Source organism: Chiloscyllium plagiosum, chromosome 35 (assembly GCF_004010195.1).
Source record: "Chiloscyllium plagiosum isolate BGI_BamShark_2017 chromosome 35, ASM401019v2, whole genome shotgun sequence".
NCBI classification, from domain to species: Eukaryota; Metazoa; Chordata; class Chondrichthyes; order Orectolobiformes; family Hemiscylliidae; genus Chiloscyllium; species Chiloscyllium plagiosum.
The window spans coordinates 9,194,755-9,215,723 of record NC_057744.1 but is presented as its reverse complement, the minus strand read 5'-3'; the positions used below and the strand labels follow the sequence as shown (position 1 = coordinate 9,215,723).

The following is a 20,969-nucleotide window of genomic DNA, read 5'->3' as shown; positions in this document are numbered from 1 at the left end:
ATTCCGCAAGTAGGCGGCCTGTCTCCCCAATGTTGAGGAGATCACATCGGGTGCAGCGGATCGCATGTTTTGCACTTCTTGCGGTTGCAGGGGAAGGTGCCGGGAGTGGAAGTTGGGTTGTTGGGGGGTGTGGACCTGACGAGGGAGTCGTGGAGGGAGTGGTCTCTCTGCAGGTGACACACAAATCTCTAAGTGACATGAAATACAAATTTGAAATAAGAGGTCTAGCCACATCCACTTGCTGTTCACTGGCTCTCTTCATCAATGTTCCTAATGTTTATATTGATTAGAAACTGAAGTTGACGTGGTTTATCCATGTAATGGCTACAAGAGCAAGTTGAGGCTGATCACTATCCTATAATATTAATCTCTCAAAGGCACTCTGCCATCGGTTAGACTCAAACTAAGAATGTGATGATATACCCTTGTCTGTTTGGGCGCAGCTGCAAGAAAATTGATGTCATTCAGGTCAGAGCAGTTCAGTTGATTGGTCCATTTGCCATTGAACCCAAAACCTGGCTTGTTTTGACTGCACTGTGTTCAAATCACAGGACATAATGGAGCCACTAGGCGCTCTTGTGGCCTTGGTTCAAGTCCCATCTGCTCCAATGATGCTGAATGCCAAAGTGTTTAATAAGCAATTATGAACAAACAGTAATGTATTTTCCAAACCAGAACAAAATGTGACTTTGAGGTCTTGGAAATTGTAGTTTTCTTAGTTGGAGGGTTATAGCAAACAAAGGTGCTGTTGAAATAGCTTTTTTTTAAAAAACATATGAATCATCCACTTTTAACAAAAAAGCTACTTCAACAGCACCTTCGTTTGCTATAACCCTCCCACTAAGAAAACTACAGCTTTCCAGATGTCAAAGTAACAGTTTCTTCTGATTTGGAAAATATATTTCTGTTTCTTCATAATTGTTTATTGAACACTTTGGCATTGAGCATCATCACATCAAGTGTTTCAAGATTGAAGCCCCACCACTTTCTGAAGGCACCAATGAATGCAACCACTCCTGGGTCATCAACACCTAAAACATGAACAGTCAGTTGTCTTGCAAATGAAATTAGTATGCATGATTTGGAGATGCAGGTGTTGGACTGGGGTGTAAAAAGTTAAAAATATGTGATTTTGAAATTAATATGTTTATACTTTAAACTTAACTTAATATTCTATTAGCCAGTTTTATCTGTTTGGCAGCACTGTACCTTCTTTTGAGTTGAAAGTACATAGTATTCTCTGAGAATGCACAATGTTCTTTATAGGTGGCCACTTCCTGTTGTTGCTGCAAATATTGCTGTTGAAAAGTGACCAGGAGATATGAGAGTCCAGCTTAACAAAAAGAGCTGTTCAGTTTTCCTTTCATACCCTGAATAGAACTATCTAAACTCTGATGTCTCACTGTGTTGTATGACTGCAACCCGAGTAGGACATTGAGTCTGTATACATGCCATTAATTTCTTGCACAAAATACTGATGCCATACTGTTCATCATAGCACCCACCTTGCTGTAGTTTTGTGCTTGAATTGTAGTGATAGTTGCCATTTCTGAAATGTGTTACCAGTGTGAGTGATTTACTTCTCAACAAAACTTTACCATGGCAGATTTTTTCCATCATCCCTCAATTTCTTGTGCTCCAATGAAAAAGTCCCAGCCTTTTCGGTCTGTTTTTATATCTCAAACCCTCCATTCCCAGCAACATTCTGATGAATCTTTTCTGAACCCTCTCCCATTTAATAATATCCTTCCAGAACAGGGCAACCACAACACAGTTGTCCAGAAGACACCTCACCAATGTCCTCTACAACACTTTGGGTGGCACTGTGGCTCAGGGGTTAGCACTGCTGCCTCACAGCGCCACAGATCTGGGTTCAATTCCCGCCTCGGACAACTGTCTGTATGGAGTTTGCACATTTTCCCCGTGCCTGCGTGGATTTCCTCCGGGTGCTCCGGTTTCCTCCCACAGTCCAAAGATGTGCAGATTAGGTAAATTGGCCATGCTAAATTGCCCGTAGTGTTAGGTGCATTAGTCAGGGGTGAATGGAGGGGAATGGGTCTGGGTGGGTTGCTCTTTGGAGAGTCAGTGTGAACTTGTTAGGCTGAAGGGCCTGTTTCCACACTGTAGGGAATCTAATCTAATCTACAACTTAAATATGACGTCCCAATTCCTATACTCAAACATCTGAGCAACGAAGTCAAGTGTGCTAAATACCTTCTTAACCATCCTGTCTACCTGTGATGCAAATTTGAAAGAATTATGTACCTGAACCCCTAGGTTTCTCTGTTTTACAACACGACGCAGAGGTGCTACCATTAATTGTATAAGTCCTGAATTTATTTGAATTACCAAAATGCAGTGCTTCACTTTTATCCAAATTAAACTCAATCTGTTACTCCTCAGCCCATTGACCCAAATGATCCAGATCTCTTTGTAATCCTAGATAACCTTCTTCACTGCCCACTACACCATCAATTTTGGTGTCATCTGCAAACTTCTATATTTTCATCCAAATCAACTATGAATGAAAAACAAAAGTGGACCCGTTACCTATCCCTGTGGAACACTGCTGGTCACAGGACTCCAGTCTGAAAAACAACCCTCCCCACCCTACCTTAAAGCAAATTTTGTTTCCAGTTGATAAGCTCACCCTGAATCTCATGTGATCTAACTTTACTGATTAGTCTACCATGCGGATCCTTGTGAAAGGCTATACTAAAGTCAACTGCTCTACCCTCATCAATCTTTTTGGTTACTTCATTTAAAAAATTCAGTTGCCGTTTTCCTTGCACAACTCCATGCTGACTACCTCTAATCATTCTTTGCCTCTTCAAATGCATGTAAGTCATATCTTTCAGAATCGCCTCCAAAAACTTACCACCACCAATGCCAAACTCTCAGGTCCATAGTTCCCAGGCTTCTCCTCACTGCCTTTCTTAATAAATGGTGCAACATCACCATCCCCAAGCTGTGTTTATAGATGATAGAAATATTTATGCTAGGGGACCCCCCCTACAATTTCCTCCATAACGTCCCACAATGTCTGGATACACTTGCTCAGCTGCTGGAGATTTATGTACCTTTATGTTTTCTAAGACCTCTCTGACTACTACTTCTGTAATGTGAACTGTTTTCAAAACATCAATATTTATTTCCGAGTTCTCTAGCCTCTGTTTCTTTCTCAATACAATTTCTTTTGAAAACAGGTTTTGAAGCCTGGCTCTACAATGAATTGATTTTGTGCACTAATGGACTTCGGTTTAGTTTGTATTGTTTGTGACCCAGCATGATGAATAAGGGAGCTCAGACTTGTTAATTTGTATGGAATCGTTTTTCTATTGAGACACTTGTAGTTTCACTTATGATTTTGAATGAGTTAGTTTTGGGAAGATCTTTAAAATAGGATGGCTGTGTATAGCTGTGCTCCTGAGAAGGGAACAATAGATTTAGCAAATTAGATGATCTTGGAGTTAAAAGGTAGGTTAGTCTTAAACCAGAATATTGGGGAAAAATATCACCAAGTGTTTATTTAAGCTGAGTACATTGAAGCTCAAGTTAGCTCCAGGTAGAAAATAGTGGTGTTTCTGTCTAAAAGTTCAAGTTACAAGTGACTTATACTTACAGAAGTGTTAGATACAAGAATTCTGGTGCGAGCATTTGAGTTTTGAGAATGGTACTGGGACAGTGTTTTGGATACAAGACAAAAACTGTTTTGTTGCTTTTCAACTTGTAAATGAGTTTTTTTTTCCTTCGGTCCAACTCATCCATGTTGACTACGTTTCCTCAACTGAACTAGTCCAATTTGCTGATGTTTGGCCCATATCCTTCTAACCTTTCCTACCCATCTAATTGTCCAAATGCCTTTTAAATGTTGTAAATGTACCAGCCTCTACCACTTCCTCTGACAGCTCATTCCATATCCACATTACCCTCTGTGTGATAATGTTACCCCTTAGATCTTTGTAAATCTCTCCCCTCTCGCCTTAAACCTATGCCTTCTCGGACATTCCTATCCTGGGGAAAAAAGTCCTTGGCTGTTGACTTTATTTAAACCCCTCATGGTTTTATAAACCTCTTATAAAATATATAAACATTTCTGTACTTTTTTAAATAATATCAGCAAAATGTGGTTGTTCTGTTTTGGTTGCGTTTCAGTTCTTGAGTCTTTTTATTTCATGTTTCTTATGGTTTTCTCTTTTTCTCCCACCTTTCAAATCCATAGATCATCTTGTAGCCCATGGACGAATGGCAGAGAAAGAAGCCCGAAAGAAATTCAAACAGATTGTTGCAGCGGTCCATTTTTGCCACTGTCGAAACATTGTACATCGAGACCTGAAAGCTGAAAACTTGCTCCTAGATGCTAATCTTAACATAAAGATAGCAGGTACATTGATGTTAATTTTGCACAGTTTTAAAAAGTACTACATTTTATGACACATGGTTTTGTTTTGCACGTGTTGAAGCGCTAGAGAGATAATCATATGTATGGGAGGGAACATGGCATTAGATAAATTGTGGTCATCTTAGAACGCAGCGCAATTTCCATCCATGTTTGTATCGTCCGATTTTCTTTAATTTGGGACATCAGCATTGCTTTCTAGCACTATTCTTTGATAGAACAAAGAGATGCCAATTTTAAGTGCCTGCCTTTTAGTTGGTGTTGTCACATAAAGAGGAAAAATTTGAGGTATGTAGTCATACAGAGAAATGGGAAAACCACTTAAAGTAAGGACTATCATCAATGTAATATAAGAACAGGCAATAACAAGACATTCAGGTCACATATCTCTGGTGCTTAACATTGCACATCTACATTTTCAGTTTCCTTACTGTCTTTTTGGTTGCTGAAAATCCTTTAACATCTTGGGAGAGAGAACTCTTCAGTTCAATCTACAGATCCTTTTATCTATCTTCACATCATTGATTTTGCGATGTTTTGGTGCAGGGGATACTTGTTTCTATTTATGGTCTTTGTGAAAAACTGAAAGATGTAGAAATGTTTGGACATTTTCTGGATTGAGAGGGGTCTTTACCATGGGGTTTCTTCGAAATGACAACAGTTTAATGTATGCTATAGTTTACTTGCTGTTTACAAAAGGTTAAGTGACTTTGGTGAAAAAGTAGAACAAATCTTTTAGGAAGGTGTGAGATGGGGTTTGTGGCCCAAAGACTATGTGAATTATTGTCTAGCAACCTTTCCTACATTTGATTTCTATTTTACAGACCTAAGTGGTTAATAATGAAGGAAACCATAGGAGCTGCAAGTCTCTCCCTTTCTGCAGTAGTTTCTGGGAACCTTATATATATCAGTATATCTGGCTGCCTTTCAACCCTGTAAAACTGAACTGTAGTCCCTTCCCAAAGAATCAGATCCAGATTTATTTCAATTCGAACTTCCATCAATCAGCAGCTGTCAGCAGTTTGATTTTGTTGACAAGAAATCTGGTGAATTGTGAAGAGTTATCAAATTCTCTTCTTAGTTCACAGATCCTTGGCCAACAGAGTGCTTTTTATTTTATCTTTCTTTTTAAATATCTTCTCAGCAGAGATAGTTGAAGTTTGTGCTGTGTGATTATGTGTGATTATGTCAGTGTTTGGGATTAAGGGGATATAGTTCTAGTTCCAGTTTAGAGTTTTCATGTTCATCAGTTTCTACCTCTTTGTTTTAAGAGTAGATTTTGTCTTGTGCTGAATGAACAGATTTGGTCAGTTGTCCTTAGAAAATTCTGCAACATTTTAGGAACTCAAATTTCCTACCTATTTCATGACTTCTTAGTGATAAATCACAGTTTTTACGCTCTGCTATCGAACATTTTCAGGTTGCATCTTATTGACAGTGGTGTAAATTAGCAGTGGTCTGCAGGTGAGGAATTCTGTCTGAATAAGAAATATTTACACTACAAGGTCAAAAATGTTCTGCTTACCATTATAGGAACATTGGAACGGGAATAGATCATTGAACCCATCAAGGCAGTACTGGTATTTGGTTAGACTATGGCTGATTGTCTACTTCAGTGCCACTTTCCTACTCCATCCCCATAGCTCTTGATGTCATTCTTGTACATGTTCAGTGAATGATTTTTTGCAGCCCCAAAGATAGTGAATTTTGCAGATTCACTATGTGCTGAGTGAAGAAATTTCTCCTTGTATCTGTCTTAAATGGCCTACCAGTTATCTGGAGATTAAATCACCTGGCTTTAGACCTAACAACTATGGAAAACATCTGATCAATGTTCACTTTATCATAATCTTAAGACTTTTGTAAATTTTAATAAAGTTACCCCCTTTCTTCGAAATTGTAGAGATTACAGGTCCTGTCATGCTGTCTTCATAATTCCAAAAATACCAAAAAAAATGAAAGGGCAAAAGGGAGCAAGGAAATAAGTACAATAACTATGACTAGATTAAAAAAAGGTACTAGAGCTGCTAATGGGGCTAAAGTCTAATGAGTCCCTTGGGCCTGATGTATCAGAGAAAGAAAGTAGCTACAGAGGTAGTAGATACTCTGGTCGTAATCATCCTACAGTCCTTTGATTCTGAAAAAGTCCCACAGGATTAAAAAACCCAGCAGTTTAACATCCTTATTCAAAAGGGAAGGAGACAAAAAAACAGCTATCTATTGGCCAATTAGGTCAATGTCTATAATTGGGAAATTGTTGAGAGTCTATTAGGATGTAATAGCAGAGCATTTAGAAATACATAACTAAGCTGAGTCAGCATGGCTTCATGAAGGGGATATCATAACTGACAAATTTATTAGAATTCTTTGAGGTGGTAACAAGCAGGATAGTTAAGGGGAACTGATAGATAAGATAAATTTGGATTTCCCAAGGGGTTCGATAAGGCACTGACCATAAGGCTATTTGATATGAGTCGTTGGTGTTGTGGGTAATATATTAACATGGATAGAGAATTGACTAACTAAGAAGGCAGTGATGGGATAAGGGGCACATTTGCAATGGAGTGTTATGGGGCTCGATGTTGCAGCTACAATGTTTATGTACAATATATATTAATGATGTATAAAGAAAGTAAATGTACAAGTTTATAGATGACACAAAAGAGGTAGGAAGTCAACTGGTGAGGGTGACAAAAATGGTATGTGGAGGGATTTAGACAGGTTAAGTGAGCAGGCAAACACTTAGCAGATGGAATGTAATTGTGGAAAATGAGAGGTTATGCACTTTGGCAGGAAGAAAAGAGGAGCTGACTATTATTTAAAAGGTGAGAGACTGCAGGAAGCTGCAGCACAGAGCAATTTCTTGTGCATTAATCAAAAAATTCTAGCATACAAGTTCAGTGGGTAATATAGAAAGCAAGTGGAATGTTGGCCATTATTTCAAAGTGAATGGAGGATAAAAATAGGGAAGTCTTGCTAAACCTTTACAAGACATTAGTCAGTCCCCAGCTGGATTACTGTGAACAGTTTGGTCCCCTTATAAGGAATTATTTACTGACATTGGCAGCAATCCAGAAAAGGTTACTAAATTGGTCCTGAGTATGGAGGGATTTTCTTATGTGGAAAGGTTGAGTACTTTGGGCCTATACTCATTGGAGAATGTTTATTCAAGAATGAGTGGTGACCTACTGAAAAGTGTAAGATTCTTCGAGGTTGGAAGGGAAGATTCTGAGAGGCTGTTTTCACATGAGCGAGTCCACGACCGGAGAGCATAATCTAATGCAGTAATAATCGAGATGAGGAGAAATTTCTTCTTACAGAGAGTGATGAATCTGTGGATTTGTTTTTACTACAGAGGACTGTTGAGACTGGGCTGTTAAGGATGTTCAAGATCATGTTAGACTTATGTTTAACAAGTAGGGGATCAAAGATTCTGGTTTAAATGCAGGAAAGTGGAATTGAGGACTATCACATGAGCCATGATTTCGTTGAATAGTAGGGTAGACTTAATGGCAGAATGGTCTACTTCTGCTTTTATGTCTTATGATCTAAGACATCTTACCTTCACAGGGATTAATCTGAAAACCTTTACTGAATTTCCTCTATGGCAGTTATATCCCTCCTTAGATAACGGGACCAAAACTATACCCAGTTCTCCAAGTGAGACCTCCGCAAAGTTTTATACAACTGCAGCAAGATATCTTTACGTCTGTACTCAAGTCCTCTTGCCGTAAAGGCCAACATACCATGTTCTTTGCTGATTGCTTGCTGCGCCTGCACACTAACTTTTAGTGACTCAAGAATAACTGCATTTAGGTCCCTTTGAACATCTGTACTTGCCAATCTCTCCTTTTAAGAAATATTCTGCCTTTCTGTTTATTTCTTCCAAAGTGAATAACTTGATATAAAGGTACAATATATTCCATCTGCCATGTTCTGACCCATTCATTTAGGTTGTCCAAGTTTTCGTGATGCCTCCTTCCATCCTCTTCACAGTTTAACTTTTCCACCTAGTTTGGGAGTGTTGTCAGCACATTTCAAAATACTACAATGGCTCCTGTATCCGAATTGTTTATATCAATTGATGATAATGGCTGTAAAGTAGGGGCACTTTCTTTTTGGAAGTGGTGTAAATAAAAGTAGCTTGATTCGCAATTTTTCTACTCAATAGCATTATTTATAAGACAAAACATGCCATAAATTTACTATTCTAGTATTTATTTTAGAATCTTTGTTTCCAGGACTTCTGGGTCAAAGAATTGTTGTCTGTTTACTGTGTAAGCGTGCTGAATGCTTGCTGTCCCCAATCCCCACATTGCCAACTGTAGTAATATTGGCTCTTATGTTCGGCTCTTTTTGAGTAAATCTTGCCAAAAAGCTTTGAAATTCCCTCCTGTTTTTAAGTTGTTTAAATGTAAAATAGGTCCCCTATAAACAAATATTGTAATGCATTCCACATTTGTCTACATTTCTTCAGAAATAAGACCATTTTAATGTGACAAATGGAAATACAGCCAGTTCCCTAATGTAGACATGCCTATTAAATTGTAGAATGCAACACCTTTACTGTGTAAATAAAGTGAGGTACAGATTAAATATTACCTAATTGAATGGTGGAACAGACTTAGTGGAGTAGAGGGTTATATGAGAGGGATGGTTTACTGCTATTTCATTTTACAACTTATCAAAAATATTTATTTGCCAATTTAGTTCATAGACTGATGCTGTGCTATGTTTATTCTGCATCTACTGCTGCAATATTTCTGTGGCAATGCAATGTGGGAGCCATGGTTAAACTGTCCACTTGCACTGCCACAAAGTGGGTGATAGATGAATCTTGTTACATTCATTTTGTATTTGGAGCATAGATTTCCACTCTAGATCAGATCTTTCTTTTCCAGTTGGGAGGCACCGGTAAAGCAATTACTTGGCAATTTAAAAAAAAATAAGCTTCATACCAATCGTTATAAAGGGAGGCAAATCATCCCTTGAAGGTGTTCTCACTTCCTCCAATTCTGATCTGTGCTAGCATCGTTTTGCCATCCGTGGAACTAGTCTTGGCAGTTTCAGGAAGAAAGGTGCAGTATGAAGCTAGCATATGGGTGAAGATGTTTGCGCATTGTCATTATTTTGTTGTGCGTTTCTATAATATTTCAGATTTGGTGTCTGTTGCTGTTCAAAAGTACAAACTGCTACAAATACAGGTCAGTAAATGGAAAGCAATATCTTTCTAATTTACTGTAGCTTTACTGATGTTGTGGTAGTGCGTTATTGTTAGATGATAGAAGGTGAGACTTTTCTGATGTTGGAAACGATTCATTGTGACATTCTCTGTGGATTAGTTCTATATTCAACACATGGCAGCTGTCCAGTCTTGAAATACAGTAAGCAATTTTTATGTTAAAAATGACTGATGTTAAATCCCTTACCACACCTCCCATGAAAGTTCATGACAAGCCTGTTATTCCTCTTCTTTCATTGTGGTTTTGGAGTTCATATTTCAGAACCACAGCATTGCTCTTAATTTCTATGTTTACAGTTTTGCTGCCTGACTGTCAAGTTATTAAATGATGAGTGGTAACGTCTATGTAGAAAATTTTTATATTTTAAAGAAACCTCAGCAACATATGGTCTTATTCTCTTTTTTTATTTGTTTTCTGAACTGGTACAGAAATCCCTTTTGAATCCTTGACTGAATTTTTTGGATTACAGTTGCTTCTGAATTTATGCTGACTGTATGAGAAATATGATGAGTGCAAAACATGTTCTGGTACTAACAGGAGCTAATTACAGACAGCATGGTGGTTCAGTGGTTAGAGTCGAAAAATGTGGCACTGGGAACGCATAGCAAGTCAGGCGGCATTTTAGGAGCAGGAGAGTCGACGTTTTGGGCATAAGCCCTTCATCAGGAATGTTCCTGATGTTTCAGGCATAAGCCCTTCAACGATTCTCCTGCTCCTTGGATGCTGCCTGACCTGCTGTGCTTTTCCAGCGCCACACTTTTCAATTCTGACTCTCCAGCATTTGCAGTCCTCACTTTCTCCCTTTTGGCTCAGTGGTTAGCCCTGCTACCTCACAGTGCCTGGGGCCTGCATTCGATTCCACCTTCAGGCAAAAATGTGGAGCTTGCACATTTTGCCTCTGTCTGTGTGGGTATCCTGTGACTGTGCTGGTTTCCTCCCACAGTCACAAAGATGTGCAGGTTAGCTGGACTCTCCACGGAAAATAGAGAGTTACATGGATATGGTAGGGGAGTGGGTGTTAGTCCTATAGTCTTCGGAGGATTGGTGTGAACTCAATGGGCCAAATGGACTGCTTCCATACTAGTAATTCAATAATTCTATGATTCTACTCCAGTTGACTTCATACTTCCAAAGACACAAGTACATTTGCTGTCAAATCAGTGGTCATAAACATTTGCTTTGCATCCATGGTCTCGGGTTTTGTAAAGAGTAACAAATGGAATTTATTCATAAGATTTTTTTGGGAAGCGTTCTTGATTTTGATATCATTTTATTTCAAACCAGGTACCATGTCTGCAAGTTCCTTGAAGATATCTTAATGGTAAACTGACATCCCTCTTTAGGCAAACTAAAAATAGCAGGCTTCTCAAGCAAGTGGAAATTTAAAGTTGTTAGGTATTAGGCCCCTGCTAATGTTCTCGAATTTGTAACAGGCTGTCTCTTATATTTCTTGTACTCTCACTTTCTTCATTCTTCCCTTACTGAGCCGTGAGGAAGTGCCTGGCATTTACTGTTCTGTAAAACAGACCTTCACTCTTACAGAATGTTTTGGTTTAACATGTAGCCAAATGTTCTAAATCCTGCAGATATATTGTGATACTTCTTGCCAGATCTGCTAAAGCACATTGTTAATTTATAATATTTCGCATCCATTAGGAACTTTTTAAACTATTTTTATTGATTTGCACCAATAAATTTCTTAGTTTTATTTGGGCGGTGAATCTGTTAAAAATAGATTTCCTCTTGAATTTGTGGGGAAAAGACGCCACAGTTTCCCATTTTCTTCTTTTCAAAAATTCAGTCAGGAAATGTCTACTCTCTGTATATATAATGCTGGAGTGCACCTTGAAGAGCTCAGTGATGGCCATAACAATACCATGGTGATTGGAACCAGGTGGATCTTGTTGACTGTGGGATCCTTGTTGCCATTGTTGACCTAGGCTAATCAGGAAGCCCTGGCTGACCATTTTAAACAGAGCTTGGCTTGTCTAGGACTCTGGATAGATTGCTCCAAGTGCTATCTTACAGGAGTTGAGTGCTGGTCATAAATCAGCTGGTGGCTGCCATGCTGTGGTACCGGCTGGTCCCTTTGCTCCCTCCTCCTGGCTTTATCGCTGACATCCAGAAAATATTGGTTCACTTCTTCTGGGTCAAAATGATGCACTGGGTTGCTGCGCAGGTCCTGAGTCTCCCCATTCAGGAGAGCGATCAGTCGCTGTGTGCATCCGAACCCAGGTGGCAACTTTCCACCTTCAGACCTTGCAGCGATACCTTTACGTTGAGCCTCCTCCTAGGTGGTGCGCTCTGGCGACGTATTTTTTTCTGCCAAGTGCGTAACCTCAATTATGACATACAGCTTCTGTTCATCGACCGTGTTAGAGGTGACTCTCAGGACGCTGCCTGTCTTTTACCAAGACCAGATCACTGTCTAGAATATTGTCGAATCCCATCGCGCCTGCCCTCCGGCAGGAGTAGCGGCTGTAATCAGGGAGCTGTTGCTCAGGAATCTGCACCTGCGGGTTTGAGTGGCTGTCAGAGGGGAGAGCCGTGGCGATGAGAGTGACTAGGGTCGGGGACATACTGGGTGCAGGTGTCTGGGCTGGATGCTCCTGCAGGACATAGCGAGCAGGATTTGGATAGACGTCCGGTTCGTGGCCACTGCCATTTGATGCCTTAAAGGACACAACATAGTGCACTAGTTGGAGGACGCTCAGGTGGGCGGTGGGATTCCTTCTGCGCTCACCCCTGCCCAGATGGAATTTCACATTGGCCCCAAGGTCCCGTACTTTCCGCAGGAGCCTGTGCCCCACAACCTGAGCTGCCTCCGGAACTTTAGTTTCGTCCCTCTTAGGGACGTATCACAGCGAGCCCTGTACAGACTGCTGCGGCACGCCGTCTGCCTCTTCTCCCTCATCCACCGCCCGGACATGCCTTGGCGTGACCATTTGCCACCAAGCGGTGGGGATGCCCAGTGGAGGGCGCTCTGCACGGGATCTGGGGTGGAGGGTGTTGCACGCGGCAGTCAGAGCTCGGGTGTCCCTGGAGAAGGAGCACACGGTGTCAACTAACACCCTCGAGATTTTCAGGGAAAGGTGGGCACCGCAGGGAGTGGAGTGCATTATTACCCCCTCCAACTCTATTTTGATCTAATCCCTGCCCTCCCCTTCACTGTTTGATCTCTCAGCACTGCTAGTCCCTGGCCACACAGGTGTTTTCTTTCTACCTAGTGGTGGAATATAAATAAAGATTTACAGACTTGTTGTTTTTCACTGTGTCTGACACTTGCGCACACACACAACATGGGTGCTGGGGAAAAATAAGCACTACCATTGTCAGGTGGTAGTATGGAAAAAGAAAAAAAAATATAAACAGGGCTTTTAGCATCTCCTCAGTTCAGGGGTCTGATTCTGAGCTGGTGACTTGGTGATGGAATACTGGCCTCTGTGCAGTTACTTCAAATACCATTAACAAATTGGAGAAATTCAATACTCTCAGTCTGCTTGAGAGTTTACTTAGTTTTAGTGACATTGAAATAAGAACTGAATTTTGCTGATATCCCACTTTTCAGACTCTGATTTTTCTCCAAACCTTCTCTTTGCTTTTGGTGTAAAATAAAGAAAACTGAAACACTCAAAATTCCAAAGTATTAGCGCAGAAGAATCCGATGTGTTAAGGTTCTTACAGAAACATAAATATATGCGATAACCTCTGGGAGGGAAAATGGTTTGATGTCAGGAATTGTGACTATGTATCTCATGCGTTCAAAGAAGATTTGGAGTAGGAAGAGCTGGAATATAGCAGCAGTGCACAGACACAAACTTCAGGGAGCCGAACCAAAGACGGGAGGAGAAGTCATCAAAATGTAACCGTGAGCTGGAAGGGGAAGAATGTCAATCAAACTGGTGAATTACAAAGAAAGTGTAACAGCATCAAAAAATGGGAAAAGAGCAAGGATCTTGTCACCTTTAATAGGTTCGTTGATGCTGTCAGCTTTTCAAATGATAATGACCCTATAAACAGTGTAGATGGAATGATAACATTACAAACAGATATTAATAAGGTAAGAAGATAGGGAAAAGAAGCAAACTCATCGGTTTGAGTTCTTAGGTTTGGTGCGTATATACTGGCAAGAATTGGTTGGGCTAAAGGGCCTGTTTTTGTGTTGTGTATGGAGATATTGGGTCTAGGGATAAGAGATTGGTCCATGAAATTAAGCATGTTTCTGCATCAGAGAATGATTTCAAATAATCATTTCTGTCCTACTTAATTAAACACTTTTTGTATAATGTCATCAGTAGTCAGTCTGGAAAGTATAGGGCAATATTTCCAGATAAACAGTAAATTCTGGAAGTGAATACTTGGTTATGACAGCAGTTCCACCTTTGAGTCAGGTAGTTTTTTTCATCCTGCTGTAAATTGACCCAATGAGTGTGGACTAGAGATGTAATTTAAAGTTTTCATTTGGCATCCATTAGATAGCTGTGTGGTAGCCACTCATGTTCCCACCTTTATTGTATAGATTGTGGGAGTTCATAAAATGCTCTTTTCCTGTTTGATGGTATAAAGATGCCCACATTCATGAGATGAAAACTTACATCTTAGCCTATGTGGCTGTTGCCAACCAATGAATCTTCTACCACTTTTTACACTTTGCTTGAAGACCATTGTGAAGATTAATAATAATGTCCAGAATGTAAATTCCCTTAAATTCTATTTGATGAACACTTGTAGAGTTTAAAAAAAGTTCATTCATGAGATGTGGATGTCAGTGGATAGGCTCAAATTTATTGCCATTGCTAATTTCCAATAAGAAGATGGTGCTAAGCAGACTATTTGAACTGTAGTTCATTTGTTTTTTATAAATATATAGATAACATTTAAAAATGTTCGCAGTCTATACAAATAAATTTAAAATAGTAATATAGATGTTTACAATTTATGTTGCATTTGTAGACAACAAATTGAATGGGAACTATAGAAAGGAAACCTGCAAAGATGATGTCGAGGCAATATGCAAATGAATACAATGTTGGATATATTGCCAGAACAAATCTTCCAAAATTATGCTAAAACATAAATGGGCAACCTGTAGCTTGTAAATTGCACATTTCTGAAACGAAGTTCTCTCAAGTTCATATTACAATTACCAGTGAAGCAACAACTCTCTTCCTGGTAGAACAGCACAAGTGTGAAGTGCTGCAGATTACCAATAATAAGACAGTCACATTCTGCACTGATGAACAGTGGTGAGATGTTGCAAAACTATGCTGTTTTGTCTGAATAACCATTTTAATAGCTTATCAATTTCTTTCGATAAAGCAGCATGCAAAAATATTTAACTACAGTTTATGTATTGCAGGTTTGTAATATTCTACCACAGCTCTCCTGCCTAAATTCAAATCAATGAATGCAAGTTTCAATATTTTAGCAGTTTGATAATGTCAAGTATTAAGGGTGAGATATGATCATCCATGGAGTTCAAATTTTAATATCCTAACCCTATCAATGCAGGATTCAGCTGAATTTTAAAAATGCCAAATATTTTGTTCTTCATTACCAATTATTCCAAACAGTTACCTGCTCAAATTTTTTTTCTTTGTAATATTGTGTTCTGGTCCTGCTCATTTGTGTTTACTTTGAAGCAAATTTTTCAGTTTACATCCTTTAACAGTGCCTCGTAACCAGCTTTTTCTAGTCCGTTCTCAGAGTTACAGCTATGGAGAGTATGTTCAGAAATGTTGTCGTCTTTGGTGCAAGAATTTTAGGCGTGCCAGTCAAAGCAATCTAATCAGGTTAAAGTACTTAACTCTATATTAGTTTTTCAGTCTTTGCTTAGGTCAGTTTAAAGTTGCAGTCTCTGAATAGTGGATGCTTAATAATTTACAAAACCAGAGAACCCTAAATAGAAAGGGTGATCTTATTGTGTTCATCCTGTCACTGGGCCATACTTTTTCACTGCTTGCTCATTAAATCTGTATGGTTGACTTGTTGAATGCTACAATTCTCATCTGATGTTCCTTTCTTGGAGCCACCAATTCCCGGTGCAATGATATAACTTTCCTCAGAGCAACAAAATAATGGCCAGTCCTTTCTGTAGCATAGACGGGTGTTGTGAATGGGGATCCAATAGAATCCCTGGTAGTAGCAAACTCTGAGAGAGTTAACCATTCCACTTTGCAATTTCCATGCTACCCGTATCCAGATAATTAATCAGATAATTAATTTGGAGGGTTTTCCTGCAGTTTTACATAAATTATTGCTCAAGAATGATTAGACTATTACAAAACAAAATCAAGAAACAAAATCAGAAATTGCTGAAAAAAACTCAATGTCTGGCAGCATCTATGGAGAGAAAGCTTGGTTTACACTTCACCCATTACACCTTCCCTAGATGCCTTAAACCCCCCAGACCCAGACCTGACAACCTCTCTATCCCCAGGACTCCAAAGCGTCTTCTTCTCCCAGGAGCTGACAGTACCCTCTCCTCTAACCCCATCACCCATTGTCCTTTACCTGCTGCTGAAACCAACAGATCCCCTCCCCCCACCATTCTTTGAAATAGGACCCAACACTCCCAGTCCTATTAGAATTGCGACCTCCCATCCATCTCAACCTATGCTAAACACTGCATCAGTTACCTGACCCCTTGCCATTTCAAGCCCAAAACCCTAAACACCTAGCAATCTACCTAACTGGCTCCTTGCACTCCACCAACCTGGCATCCTAACTTCATGCTTAACTTATGTACTTACCCACTTTGATAGCTCCTGTTAAAGAGTATCTGGGAATGCTAGACCTTTAAATCACAGATTACAACAACTGACTGCTGTGAAAAAGAGAATGTAGTTTGCCTTCCCCCTGACTATCTTGTGCTGTAAGTAAGATTTAAGGTATGGCTCCACACTTCTGAATGAGACCTGATTAGAGTCACCTATCAGAAATGTGGAGCTGTTAACATGCAAAAGGAATGGAGGACAAGTTCTTTGTGACTCCTTGGAAAATCTAGCCCATTATTTCAATCGTTTTGGATTGTGTTGGATGGTTCCTAATTTTCTTGGACAAAAGTAAAGAAATAATTGATTCTGTGCTACTGTAAACTAACTACATTGTTTGCTTTTTAAATGTAATACAGATTTTCATAAAATGTCTCATTGCGTCACTATCATTTTTATAACAGAGTGCTTGTATCTTTTATGCCATCCTCAGTGGAAACAGCAATGGGATGAGATTTGTAATGTATTATACTGATGTAAATGCCTCAATTTTTACAACTTATTTCATATGCAATTGTGATTGCAAGTTAAGTGATTTGGGAAGTCTCACTTAGTTTCATGGCAGCCATTCATCCAGTATGAGATTGCCTCTACTTCGACAGAAAATGATCATGTTAAAATCCAGGCTGAATACGCTCATGGGAATTGTAACCACAAATTTAATGCTTGTAACAATGCTGCCAGATAAGGAAAACTTCATATCATTCGCATTTTTGAAATACTAAATAGCAATGAGCCAGGCCAGCGTCAGATCTCTCGGTGGGAGAGCATTTCAGTGACAGTGACCACAACTGCCTCACCTTTACCATAACTATGGAGAAGGATAGGAACAGATAGTATGGAAAGGTAATTAACTGGGAGAGGGAAAATTATACTGCTACTAGACAGGAGCTGTGGTGTATAAATTGGGAATAGTTGTTCCAAAGGAAATGCAAAACAGAAATGTGGAAACTGTTTAAGTGTTGGATAACTTTGTCCCACTGAGACAAGCAAGGAATTGTAAGGTGAAGGAGCCTCAGATGACACAAGAAGAGGAGCTTCTCATCAAGAGGAAGAAGGAAACTTAAGGTTGAGGAAGCAAGGATCTGGCACAGCTTTAGAGGATTACAGGGTAGCTAGGAAAGAACTTAAAAATGGGCTGAGAGCTCGGAGGTGGCACAAAAAAGCCTTGGCAGGAAGGATTAGGGAAAACCCAAAGGCATTCTACAGTTACGTGAGGAATAAGAGAATGATCAGAGAGAGGGTAGGGCTGATCAGGGATAGTGGAAGGAACTTGTGCCTGGAGTCTGAAGAGGTAGGGGAGGCCCTAAATTAGTTTTTCTGCTTCAGTATTCACGATAGAGAGGGACCTGGTTGATAGTGAAAACACTGGACCAGCTTAATAGGCTAGAACAGATTGATTATTAAGAAAGTGGATCTGCTGGAAATTCCGGGAAGCATCAAGATAGATAAGTTCCCAGGGCTGGTTACTATAAGAAGCGAGGAATGAGATTGCTGTGTCTCTGGCAATAATCTTTGCATCTTCACTGTCCATGGGAGTAGTACCCGCTGATTGAAGGGAGGCGAATGTTGCTCCTCTGTTTAAGAAAGGGAACAGGGAAATCCCTGGTAATTACAGACAGTCAGTCTGACGTCTGTGGTAAGCAAAGTACTGGAAAGGATTCTGAGAGATAGGATTTATGACTATTTGAAAAAACATAATGTGATTAAAGATAGTCAGCATTGCTTTGTGAGGGACAGGTCATGCCACACAAGTCTTATTGAGTTGTTTGAGGATGTGACAAGACAAGTTGACGAAGGTAGAGCAGTGGATCTGGTGTATATGGATTTCAGTGAGACATTTGGTAAGGTTCTCCACGGTCGGCTCATTCAGAAAGTAGGGAGGTATGAGATACGGGGAATTTGACTGTCTGGCTACAGAATTGGCTGGCCAAAAGAAGACAGTGAGTGGTAGTGGATGGAAAGTGTTCCACCTGAAGCTTGGTGACCGGTGGTGTCCCATTGGGATCTGTTCTTGGGCCTCTGGTCTTTGTAGCTTTTATAAATGACATGGAAGAAGAAGTGGAAGGGTGGGTTAGTAAAGTTTGCCACAAAGATCGGTGGTGTAGGTGGTGTCGAGGGCTGTTGCAGGCTACAACAAGATATTGACAGGATGCAGATCTCAGCTGAGAAGTGGCAGATGGAGTTCAACCTGGATAAATGCGAAGTGGTTCATTTTGTAAGGTTGAATTTGAATGCTCAATACAGGGTTAAAGACTATGTGGAGGAACAGCAAGGTCTTGGAGCCCATGTATGTAGATCCCTCAAAGTTGCCACCCAAGTTGAAAGGGTTGTTAAGAAGGCTTTTGGTGTTTTGGCTTTTATTAACAGGGAGATTGAGTTTAAGAGTCGCGAGGTTTTGCTGCAGCTCTGGAAAACCCTGGTGTTTTAAAAAATTCTCAAGGTCAGGTTCGTAGGAGAGTAGTTGTTAAGAAGGCTTTTGGTGTTTTGGCTTTTATTAACAGGGAGATTGAGTTTAAGAGTCGCGAGGTTTTGCTGCAGCTCTGTAAAACCCTGGTTGGACCACACTTGGAATATTGTGTCCAGTTCTGATTGCCTCATTATAGTAAGGATGTAGAAGCTTTAGAGAGGGTGCAGAGGAGATTTACCAGGATGCTGCCTGGATTGGAGGGCATGTCTTATGAAGAGAGGTTGAGTGAGCTAGGGCTTTTCACACTGGAAATAAGAAGGCAGAGAAGTGACTTGACAGAGATGTACAAGGTAATGAGAGGCATAGATAGAGTAGATAGCCAGAGACTTTTCCCCAGAGCACAAATGGCTGTCACAAGTGTCACAATTTTAACTTGATTGAAAGAAGGTATAGGGGAGATGTCGGAGGTAGTCTTTACACAGTGAGTAGCGGTGCATGGAATGCACTGTCAATGGTGGTAGTAGAGTCAGAGACATTAGGGACATTTAAGTGACTGCTGGATAAGCTTGTGGACAGCAGGAAATTGAGGGGTGTGTAGGTTACGTTGATCTCAGATTAAGATAAATGATTGGCACAACATTGTGGGCCGAAAGTGCTGTATTGTTCTATGTTCTAAATGAAAATGTGTCTAACAAATAGTGTAGTAATGCTACTAAAATTGAAAGTATGTTTTAAGAACATAATCTCTATCAGTACCCTTCTACACATTGGGTGCTGGTTATTCTGTAGACCCCCAGGTCCAGATGTCAATGAAAGTGAACATGAGAGATGTAATAAGGGCTAACATCCATTTTCGTATGCCACAAATTCAAAATTACCTCCTGTATGTGTGGAAATTTATTAAGGAAGTTTTTGGACTTAATTTAGTTGCCTCCCAGGAAAGCAAAGTCTTATGATGAAGAACAGGTAATATCTTCTTTGTTTGATATTGAAATAGCTAAGAAGCAACTTGTAAAAGACCCAACCATCTTGGTCAACTGATGTCCCACTGGCAGGATAGACCCAGAAGAGATGGTGGTGTACAATCGGGAGGAAGTTGCACGGGGTGTCCTCGACATTGACACAGGACCCAATGAAATTGTGACACCAAAATTGGAGGTGCAGTGGACAGCGAAGAGGGTTACCTCAGATTACAACAGGATCTGGATCAGATGGGCCAATAGGCTGAGAAGTGGCACATGGAGTTTATTTCTGATAAATGCAAGGTGCTGCATTTTGGGAAAGCAAATCTTAGCAGGACTTATATACTTAATGATAAGGTCCTAGGGAGTGTTGCTGAACAAAGACACTTTGGAGTGCAGGTTCATAGCTCCTTGAAAGTGGAGTCACAGGTAGATAGGATAGTGAAGAAGGCGTTTGGTATGCTTTTGTTTATTGGTCAGAGTATTGAGTACAGGAGTTGGGCAGTCATGTTGCGGCTGTACAGGACATTGGTTAGGCCACTGTTGGAATATTGCGTGCAATTCTGGTCTCCTTCCTATCGGAAAGATGTACAGGCTGGGTCTGTTTTCCCTGGAGCATTGGAGGCTGAGGGGTGACCTTATAGAGGTTTACAAAATGATGTGGGGCATGGATAGGATAAATAGACAAAGTCTTTTCTTTGGTGTCAGGGAGTCCAGAACTAGAGGTCATAGGTTTAGGGTGAGAGGGGAAAGATATAAAAGAGACCGAAGGGTTTGGAGGGATATGGGCCGGGTGCTGGCAGGTGGGACTAGATTGGGTTGGGATATCTGGTCGGCATGGACGGGTTAGACTGAAGGGTCTGTTTCCATGCTGTACATCTCTATGACTCTAAGTCCCGTAGCTTCAGGTTAAACAGGGGCAAGGAAACCTCCTGATTACCACGTATCATGCACCATGTAAGGTCCTCCCTTGGATGATGAATAAGTACTCCTCCATGTTGTCCAATACTTGGAAGAAGCACTGAAGATGGCATGGGTGCAAAATGGACTCTTTTTGGGTGATTTCAATTTCTATCACCAAGAGTGGCTTGGCTGCCGAACATCTGATTGAACATCTGAAGAAGCTTGACGAACCATCGAGGACAATCCAGCCTCCTGGATTGGCATCATATCCCCAATAAT

The 20,969-nt window shown here is 40.3% G+C and overlaps 1 protein-coding gene across 6 annotated transcripts in view; it reads left to right on the top strand.

Annotated features, from left to right (window-relative positions):
* The window catches only part of sik3 (SIK family kinase 3), a 300,542-nt gene that overhangs the window by 175,337 nt on the left and 104,236 nt on the right, over positions 1–20,969 (top strand). For all 6 annotated transcript variants that reach the window (XM_043676612.1, XM_043676614.1, XM_043676611.1 and 3 more), the window contains exon 4: positions 4,223–4,384. In XM_043676612.1, the coding sequence (XP_043532547.1) occupies positions 4,223–4,384 (162 nt within the window). The remainder of the gene's footprint in view (positions 1–4,222; positions 4,385–20,969) is intronic.